Source organism: Penaeus japonicus, unplaced genomic scaffold, assembly GCF_977035675.1.
Source record: "Penaeus japonicus unplaced genomic scaffold, GWHDUDI00000001_assembly GWHDUDI00000039, whole genome shotgun sequence".
Classification (NCBI taxonomy): domain Eukaryota; kingdom Metazoa; phylum Arthropoda; class Malacostraca; order Decapoda; family Penaeidae; genus Penaeus; species Penaeus japonicus.
Window position 1 is genome coordinate 13351616 of NW_028234441.1, and position 10000 is coordinate 13361615.

The following is a 10000-nucleotide window of genomic DNA, read 5'->3' on the forward strand; positions in this document are numbered from 1 at the left end:
TCTTCTCCTTCTGAATTATCCTAAAATATCCCTCGTCTCTGGTTTCCTTCTCGATTCCTCTTCCTCCTTTCTCGCGATTTTCCTTGCATTTTTCCTTGTTTTTGTTGCTTTATTTTCTACTTATGTTCTTTCCTCTGTATCGCCTTTTTGTTGTTATGTGTTCTGTTCATACATTCTTTTTCGTGTCTTGTTTTGTACTATTTCATCGTTTTTGCATTTGTTTATCTTTTTTGCTTTAGTCTTGATGCGTTTATATCTCGCTTGCTTTCTTTATTTATTTATTTATTACCTCTCTTCCCCTATCTTTCATTCTTTTTAAATGGCCTATGGTGTTGTGTCTCCCTACCTCCCTCCCTCTTTCCCTCTCTCTCTCTCTCTCTCTCTCTCTCTCTCTCTCTCTCTCTCTCTCTCTCTCACTCTCTCTCTCTTCTCTTCTCTTTCTGCTCTCTCTCTCTCTCTCGCTCTTCTCGATCTCTCTTCGTCTCTTCTCTCTTCTCTTGTCTCTCTCTCTCTTCTCTCTCTGTTCGTTTTCTCTCTTTGTCTCTCTCTTTTCTCTCTCTTCTCTCTCTCTCTCTCTCTCTCTTCTCTTCTCTTCTCTCTCTCTCCCTCGTCTTTCACACTCTTTCTCTCTCGCATCTCTCACTCATTCTTCTCTCACGCCTCGGCACTTAATGCTCCATCGCCTCTCCTCTCAGCTTCATCGGTCCCTCTACCTCCCCTCTCATCCTCCTCTTCCTCTTCTTCTCTCTCCCACTCCCCTCTCCGTCATGCCTCAAAGCTCCCCTCTCCTCATCTCTCTCTCTTTCGTCTCGATCTCCCACGTCCCGCCTTCCTCCACCTCATTGTCATCTTCCTGTCTCTCTGTCATCGTCTCTCTCATCGCCTCCCCCATCATCTCTCGCGTCCTCCTCCTTCTCCATTCGCCTTTCTCTCGCCTCTCTCGGCCTTCCTCTTCGTGCTTCCGGCTCTCTCTTACCTCATCTGTTCTCCCGTCTCTTCACTACTTTCCCTCACACGCTCGTCACCTCTCTGCTCTCTCATCACCGCCTTCATGTAGCGTCGCCTTTCGTCTCTTCGGCGCTGGATCCACGTGCTCCCGTCTTTCCACCTCATCGTAACTCCTCACCTTCCTCCTGGCGAAACTTCCCACACCCCCCCTTCGCTCTCCCCGTAGTATTTCTTCTCTCGCCTAACCCTCCCTCATCCTCCTCGACCATTCGCTTCCGGCACTCTTCTATCTCCCTCCGCCATTCCATCTCATTAGATCATTTGTCGTCTCCCTTCGACCTCTTTCCTCTCCTCATCTTACATCACTGCTGGCTCTTTCCCCCTCTCTCCTACCTCACCTCCCGCTCCCTTCTCTCCTCTTCCCTTGCTCTAACTTTACCATTTTCTGCACCTCTTCGCTCTCATCCGCTCTCCCCTCTCACTCACCCCCACAACCTCGATATCCGCCCTCCATCGATTTCTCCCCTTCTACCTCCTCCTCTCCCCAGCATCTCCATTTCCTCCTTCAATCTTCACGCCTCCTGCTCCTGCTCCCTTCGAGCTCCAACCTCATTCACCTCTACCTTAACCCTTCAACGTCCTGCTTATCACCACCTTTCAATCCCCTCCGTCTCCCCTCCAATTCTCTGCCTCTCTCTCCTCCGTCACACATCTTCTCCCTCTCTCTCTCTCTCAGACTCTCTCCCTTTCCCCTCTCCCCTCTTCTCTCCGATCTCCCTCTCCTCTCTCCGTCTCCTCCCCCCCATTCGTGACCGGTCTCGTCTCCTTCTACTGCCATCCCTCCGCCACTTAGTCCTCCGGCCAACCTCCCTCTCTCTTCATCCTCTCCCCGTCCTAACCTGACTCTTTGCACTCTTTTCCTCATCCTTCCACTCTCTCTCTCTGGTCTCTTTCTCACCTCGACACTCTCTCCCACTCCAACCGTCCCCTTCTATCTCACTCGTCCCACCCGCCCGCACCCTCCTCCCCCCATCAAATCTCTCCATCAAACGGACCCCCTCCGCTCGTGGTCACAAACACCTTTGACACCCTTCTCTCTATCCTCCGTTACTCTCGGTCATCTCTACTCATCTCTCCGACCTCCAAGTTCCGTGGCCATCTATCATCTCTCCTCCCCGTTCGCGTTCACTACCCCCCCAGCCATCAAAACCCAGCGTTAGTTTCACTCCATCCTCATGCGTACTCTTTCATCCGCCTGGCCGACCTTACGCTTTCAGTCTCGGTTCGTTTCACCTCTCTCCAAGTCTCTTTCTTATCTCTTCTTCCTCATTACTCTCCTCTTTCTACTCCACACTTCCTCCTCTCACTGCATCGCGATATGGCTCCCCCTCTCCCCCTCTCCATTACGCCCACATCCCTCATCTCCTCGTCTCTTCTCCCTCCGCCCCCCTAGCCCAACCCTTCTCCGCCTTCCTCCGCTAGTCTCCTCAACTACCTCCTCTTCACTCCGCTATCTCTCCTGTCTCTCTTTCTCTTCCAATCCCATCCTCACTTCAACCCCTCCCCCCCTTGTCTTCCATTCGCGTCCTCCCTCCCTCCGTCTCCCCTCGGTCTGCCTGCGCTCTCTCGACCTCCCTAATCAGTCTGCTGATCTATCCTCCGCTCCCCCACCTTTCCTATTCGGACGCATTCCTTTGCTGGCTTTTCTCTCCGATACTCCTCGCAAGGGGTTGGGGTGTTGGTTAGAATGGTTGTGGCTAGGAGGGGGGCTCTCACGTGCTCCTCTCACTCCCTCGTCTCGTGTCTCCCTAACTCTATCCGCCCCCCCTCGCTCGTCCGTCTGTTCTCTCGCTCAAAAGCAAGATACATGCACGAAACACTCCCTCCCATTGGACTTCTCCTCTTCCTCGTCTCTCCTCCCTCCCCCAGGTCATTCCTGAGCTCCCTGGCCTACTCGCTCCCCCTCCTTTCCTCCTCGGGGTATTTCAAACGCGCTAGCTCAGCGCCCCTCCCGTCCGCAGCGATCCGTCGGCGCCGTCTCCCGGGGGGCTCTCTTTGTGCTTCGCCGTCCGGCCTCTGTCTCCCTATCTCTCTGCCCTCGTTCACCCCTCCCTCACCATGCCCCCCGTTCGGCTTCTCTCACTACTCTCCAGGCCACCGCCTCGTCTCTCTTCCCTGCTCCCCTCCTCACCGCCTCGCTTCCTTATCCATCCTCACCAATCCGACAGCTCAACTCGGGGTCTCCCAGCCTCATCTTTCGGCCCGGCCTTCCACTGCTCCGAGGTCATCTCCCTGCTCCATCCTGCTACTCTCAGACCTTCCTCGTTCCTAAAGGCCTCAATCTTCCTCTCCACCCTTCCTCCCTCCACGTTCCTCAACGCACTCCACCCTCTCCCCCCTCATCACGACCACAATCCCGTCCCAACGCCTCACTCTTAAACCTCCTCCTCCCTCTCACTCCTTCCTATCAAGCTAGCCCTCTCCTTTCCGCTCAAACTCCATCTCTTCTTTTCCAGCTCCTCTCTACTTCTCCTCTTCTCATCTCTCTCGGTTCCACCCATCTTCCCATGTTCTTCCGTCCCCTCTCTCCTCCCTCTCTCCTCACAGTTCTCTCATCTCTCTCGTCTCCTTCCTGCTCGCTTCGTCTCCACATCTCTTCTCTCTCCCTCCTCCGTCCGGCTTCACCTCTCGCTGTCCTTCCTCCATTGTCATCTTCTCCATAGTTCTCATCTCGCCTCCTCTCTCTCTATCCGTCACACTTCTCTCCAACACTCCTCCCCTCTCATCTCCCATTTTCCTTGATCTACCTCCTAGGGATCTTCTCCGGCGTCGCTCCCTAAGAATAACTCTCTCCATCCTCCACTCTCACACCCTCTCTCATCCAGTACCCTGCGCTCCCGCCTCTCTCTCTCTTCTATCTTGTCCCCTTTCTCTCTCTCTCTCTCTCTCTCTCTCCCACCCCTCTCTCTCTCTCTCTCTCTCTCTCTCTCTCTCTCTCTCTCTCTCTCTCTCTCTCTCTCTCTCTATCTATCTATCCTATCTTTCTAAATCTATTTTTTTCTCTCTTACTTCTCTTCCCAGTTATTTCATTACTTACTTGAGGGGGAGGGGGGGTGCGACGACCTGGCTGGCCCCGCCAGATATGTCCGGTGCCGGTCAGGACTCCCCTTCTGTTGCTTTCTTGTTTCTTCTTCGTTTTGTATCTCTCTTCTTCTTTTTTTCTCTGCTCTTTTTCTTCTTCTCGATCTATTATATATCTGGCTTCGTTGTCTGTCTAATCGATTATCTATCTCTCCCTCCTCTTTTCTCTCTTCTCTTTTTTTCTCTCTCTCTCTCTCTCTCTCTCTCTCTCTCTCTCTCTCTCTCTCTCTCTCTCTCTCTCTCTCTCTCTCTCTCTCTCTCTCTCTCTCTCTCTCTCTCTCTTTCTCTCTCTCTCTCTTATTCTCCCCCTTTCCTGTTTTCCCTTCCTCTTTCTCCCCTCTGATGTTCCCGTCTTGACCATCTCCCTTCCCCTTTCCCCTCTCCTACCTCCATTTCCTTTCCTTGGCCCTGTGCCAGTGCCACGTCTGCTGCAGTCTCTAGGCAAAGAGATTGGACGGAGGGAAGTAGGGGAGGGGGAGAGGGGAAAGGAGGGAGGGAGAGACGAAAGGAAGGTGAGAGGGAGAAGAGGGGAGAGAGAGGAGAGGGAAAGGTGGGGAGTAGGAAGGTGGGAGGAGTGCGGAAAGGTGAGAAGAGGGAAGATGGGATGAGGGGAAGAGGAGAAGGAGGAGAGGGGAGAGGAAGGAGTGCAGGAAGGTGAGAAGAGGAAAGATGGCATAAGAGGGAAGGAGAGAGAAGTGGAGGGAACGGAAAGGTGGGATGTGAAGGGAAAGGGGGGATTAGGGGGAAGGAAGAAAGAAGAGAAGGAGAAGAGGAGAGAAGGGGAGAAGGAGAAGAGGGAAGAAGGGGAGAAGGAGAAGAGGGGAGAGGAGGGGGACAGTCAGGTGGGATGAGGGAGGGTTGAAGAGGCTGCCTTGCGTTGCCTCGCTCGCTCCTCGATGATGCTCGTTCTGTTGTGTCTTCTGGTCTCCAGTCTCTCCCCTTTCCTAATCTTTATTATTTTTTTTCATTTTTATCTTATTTCCTTCAGTCTTATAATATCCCTGATTCCCTCTTTAATGGACACTTATACATTTTTTTTTTCTATACATTGTTTTCTGTTTTTATATACGATTTACATCTCATTAATTTCCTTCCTCTTTTTCTCCTATACACTTTCATTAATATTCGCGTCATCTTTCTTTTCTTTCTTTTCTAATAATATTTCCTAAATGTTATTCCGGTTAAGCTAATCGTATTAAACGTATTTTTCATTCTATAAAGTCATTATGGATTTGTTGAAATTTCGAAAACAATAGAGACTGGCTGAATGCAGACTTTCGCACAAACAATATATCTTTTGTTGCAGCAGAGATGTTGAATGGGAACTGTTTTTAATATTGTTATTTTATTGATTGCGAACGTGTGTGTGTGTCTGTGTGTGTGTGTGTGTGTGTGTGCGTGTGTGTGTGTGTTTGTGTGTGTGTGTGTGTGTGTGTGTGGTAAACTGCTTTTAATATTGTTATGGTACTGATAGTTAGCTTGTGTGTTGTGTATTAAAGTTTCAGTTTGTTTGTTTTTCATTAAAAATGTTTCCTGTGACAGTCTCTCTCTCTCTGTCTGCCTATCCATCTGTCTGTCTATCTGTGAATCTCTTCCCATTCACCTGCTACCTCGTTCCATCTGTCACATGTCAAACTTTTCCCCGAGTCACCATTTTCTTCGAAAAAATTTCTTCAGACATCTTTCACTTCATCTCCACTGGCTTCTAATACGTGACTGGCGATGCTTGTGTTTTCTTTTGCATGCTCCTTCTTTACTGGTTCATTGGTTCATCGGTTCATTGGTTCATCGGTTCATTGATTCATTGAGTCTCCGATTTTCCGCTTCAATCTAAAAATTAGTGTTTTTTCTGCAAATTACTATAATGACTCCGAGAAAATATAGAATGAAAAAGTCTTGAAAGTTCATTGATCATGGCATTAGTTCGTGTCAATCCATGACACTCGTGAATCAAAAGAGAACGACTCACGTAGAAAAGGAGGCTTCGAATCGCCGTCTCACTCAGACACTCGAACCGGCTTCATGAGTCACTAGTATATTGATCCGACCGGTCGCTGATGCCCCCACTCGGCTGTCTGTCCAAAAGGTTCATTCAGATCTTCGAACTTATTTTAAACCATTGGTCAAATTATCTCTTGTGATGTGTCTTTGTGAATTCGTTATTCTTCAGGTTTGTTGTTTGGTTTGTTTGTTATTTCTTGTTTGTTTGTTATTTGTTATTTGTTGTTGTTGTTTTCTTCTTCTTCGTCAGTATCATCATCGTTTTCTTTTATTTTACTTCTCCTTCTTCAACAGTTATCGTTATGCATCTTTTCCCAATTACCAAGTTCTCATTCCCAATAACACCATTTTCATTGCGTCCCATCTATTTCGCTCTTGCAGTGAGTGACTCATTGTTTATAAATAGTATGAGTGACACGCTGTTCACACTGACTCATCGCTCCTCAGGGTCTTCTCGTCTACTGAATCAACCTTGCAACTCATGAGTTACACACATACAAATGTGTACGCACACACACACACATACACACACACGCATACACACACACACACACACACACACACACACACACACACACACACACACACATACACTGGCAATAATATAATAATTTAACAAAATTAAACAATATTACAGAATTAATAAGCAAGAAAACAAAGAGAAAGAGAGAGACTAAGAGAAAGAAAGAGGAAGAGAGAGAGAGAGAGAGAGAGAGAGAGAACAATCATGCATGCAATATTCTCTTCATCGTGAAAGAGATGCCACTCGACGAATACACAGATACAACCTTCAAGAAATAAAAGTTTTAAAAAGATGAAAAAAAAAAAATGAAAACAAAAATTAAATTCCTTTTCTTCGAGGTATCAAACAGGGGACGAACAACCTACTATCTCCCATACCCCACCCCCACCCCCACCCCCACCCCCATTCCGCACCCAGTAATCTTCTCCAAAGGTATTTAACTTATTTACCAATACTAAAATCGATGCTGTTTGGGTATGACATCGGTAAAGGGGAAGGGAGGAAGCGTAGGCAGGCAGAAAACGGCACAGAAGGGGAGCTCGAGCATTGCAGAGAGATGGTGAGAGATTGGTGGAGACAGAGATAGGCTGGAGAGGGGAGATATAGAAGACTGAATAGAGAGTGTGATAGAGAGAGAGGAGAGAGAGAGAGAGAGAAAGAGAGAGAGAGAGAGAGAGAGAGAGCGAAGAGAGAAAGAGGCATACTAGGAGGGAAGAGAGAGAGAGAGAGAGGAGAGAGAGAGAGATAGGATGTTGATGAGAGACGGAGTGGGAGAGGAGGCGGTCAGTAGAGAGATTGGGGGGGGGTTAATGAGAGAGAGATAGAAGCAGACGGGTGTGAGAGAGAGAGGGAAGGGAAAGGGGTAGGGATAGATAGGGAGGGAGACGTGCAGATAGAAATAAGAACGGTAGAAATAAGTGTAAGACTGGTCAGCTAGAAAGATTCAGGCCTCGAGGCAAAGGGCACGACTAGGTTTGATCCCATAGATGAATGAATGTCTGTTTGAATGCATGATTTCCGTATGCAATGGAATTACGGATTAACATGCAATATCTGGGACATGTAAGGTCAGACTTGCCAACTGCCATGAGTTAGCATGTGGTGACAAAGGCTGGCATGTTGTAGTTTGTGATTTAGTGACAGTGGCACCATCCCGCAGACCCTCGGTGGATCAGGTCGTGACCAGGATTGCCACAACACCTGCTTCACCCTCCCAAGTCCCCCTTCAGGTAAGCTCTAGGGGGACGCACGCCCTTCTTCCCTTTAAACTCCTTCATGAATTATATAACTAATGAACATACTTATACCTTTACCTACCTATGCTGACTGTTTCCTTTGGCTGACGTGTACCATGCGTGCGCAGGTGCCCCGTTGGAGACCAGCTGCTCCGGTAGCAGGGCGATCCACAGGTGGCTGACACCGGCGTCAGCAGCAGCGACGTAGCGGAGACATCCCGCACACACACACATACGTACGCGATTGTGCCTCGCGAACATGGACGCGCTGAGCAAGGACAGCGGAATCTCGACGCTCGACCACGATGACAACGAGGACGTGGTGGTCAAGAGCGCAATCAACGGCGAGGCCCCGCCGGCGGTGAAGACGGACGCTGCGAAGGCCGCCCCGGCCGACGCGCCCCCCGCGGCAGCTGCCAAGCCCGTTAACGGCACCGCGGAGGTGGCGGCGCCGTCGCCCAAGCCCGCGCAGAACGGGAAACCGGCAGAAGGGCCGGCGGATAAGAAGGCCGTGAGTGAACCTGGTAAACCAGGTGAGGTCGCAGGCACTGTGCCAGCAGGTGCAGGAGCGGGTGCCACGAACGGGGCGCACGAGGGCCAGGCACAAGACGCCAAGCAGGAAACGAAGCCGGACGAAAAGGACAAGCCCCAGGAAAAGAAGCCCGAGGCAGGAAAGCCCGCGGAGGAGAAGAAGGAAACTAAGCCAGAGGCAAAACCAGCAGAAAAAACAGAGCCAGTGAAGAAGGAAGAGGCGAAGGCAGAAGACGTAAAGGCGGAAGCGAAACCAGAAGAAGCGAAAAAGGAACAGGTAAGCAAACCAGAACCCGAAGCCAAAGTCGAAGAATCTCCCAGTGAAAAGGACAAACCCGAAGCCGAAGCCAAAGTCGAAGAAGCTCCCAGCGAAAAGGACAAACCCGAAGCCGAAGCCAAAGTCGAAGAAGCTCCCAGCGAAAAGGACAAACCCGAAGCCGAAGCCAAAGTCGAAGAAGCTCCTAGCGAAAAGGACAAACCCGAAGCCGAAGCCAAAGTCGAAGAAGCTCCTAGCGAAAAGGACAAACCCGAAGCCGAAGCCAAAGAAGCACCTTGCGAAAAGGACAAAGCCGAAGCCAAAGTCGAAGAAGCTCCCAGCGAAAAGGACAAAGCCGAAGACAAAGCAGCACAAAAGGAAGCGAAAGAGGATGCAAAGGAGGTCGTAGAAGAAAAGGCAAAAGAAGAGGCAGTAAGCAAACCAGATAAAGAGGAAGAGGCGAAAGAGGAAGTGAAAAAGATGGAGGAAGACGTAAGACCGAGTGAAGAAGACGTTAAAGAAGAAAAGGCAAAGGATGAGGAGCAACAGGAAGAAGAAGAAGCAAAGGAGGAGGAGGAAGAAAAGAAAGATGTAGAGGAAAAAGAAGAAAAGGAAGAGGAAGAGGAAAAGGCCGAAGACAAGAAAGAGGAAGAAACCAAGGAGGACGAAGGAGAAGAGAAAGGGGAAGAGGAGACGGCGGTAGAAAAAGAAGCAGAAGAGAAGGAAACGGCAGAAGAAGGAGAAGAGAAGAAGGACGAGGAAGGCAAGGAAGAGGATAAGGGAGTGACAAAGGTCGAGGAACCGGCAGATGAAGACAAGAAAAAGCGCACCGTGTCCTCCAGGAGGCCGAGGAGGTCCCCTCGCCGAAGACGTGCAGGTGCGGAGGAAGGACTTGAGGCCCCCCCTCCCCCCTTCCTCCCCCTCTCGCTTCCCCTCTCTTCGCTCTTTCGCTTTCTTTACTTCCCCTCTCTCTCACTTTTGATCCCTCTCGACGGCACTAGTCACCTGGTGTTGCACACCATCAAAAACCCACGTTATAGTGTTGTGGTATCAGCTGGTGGTGCATCTTGTAATGCCGCAGGGTGCATTACCTGATGCACCGCGAGGCCAAGATCTCCTGATACCCCGTGGCTTCTTACGTGGCATTAATACGTGGCATTAACCGGTGTACAATGACCACATCCAGACGATTGGACAATAACCCTCAGACAGCCGGACAATGGAACAAAGACAGCTAGACAAAAAACATGAATCTGCAGAGAGAGGACGAGATGAGAGAGAGAGAGAGAGGTGGAAGATTAAAGATAAGAGAAGAGAAAGGAGAAAAAAAAGAGGGAGGGGAATTGGAGGGAAAAGAGGACTGGG

At 49.9% G+C, this 10000-nt stretch overlaps 1 protein-coding gene across 4 annotated transcripts in view; it reads left to right on the forward strand.

The window, feature by feature from the left end:
* LOC122253880 (uncharacterized) overlaps nt 1-10000 on the forward strand; it is a 62458-nt gene that overhangs the window by 25874 nt on the left and 26584 nt on the right. For all 4 annotated transcript variants that reach the window (XM_086533397.1, XM_086533398.1, XM_086533399.1 and 1 more), the window contains exons 2-3: nt 7773-7842; nt 7977-9512. In XM_086533397.1, coding sequence (XP_086389523.1) covers nt 8108-9512 — 1405 coding nt within the window. In that variant the 5' untranslated portion in view covers nt 7773-7842; nt 7977-8107. The remainder of the gene's footprint in view (nt 1-7772; nt 7843-7976; nt 9513-10000) is intronic.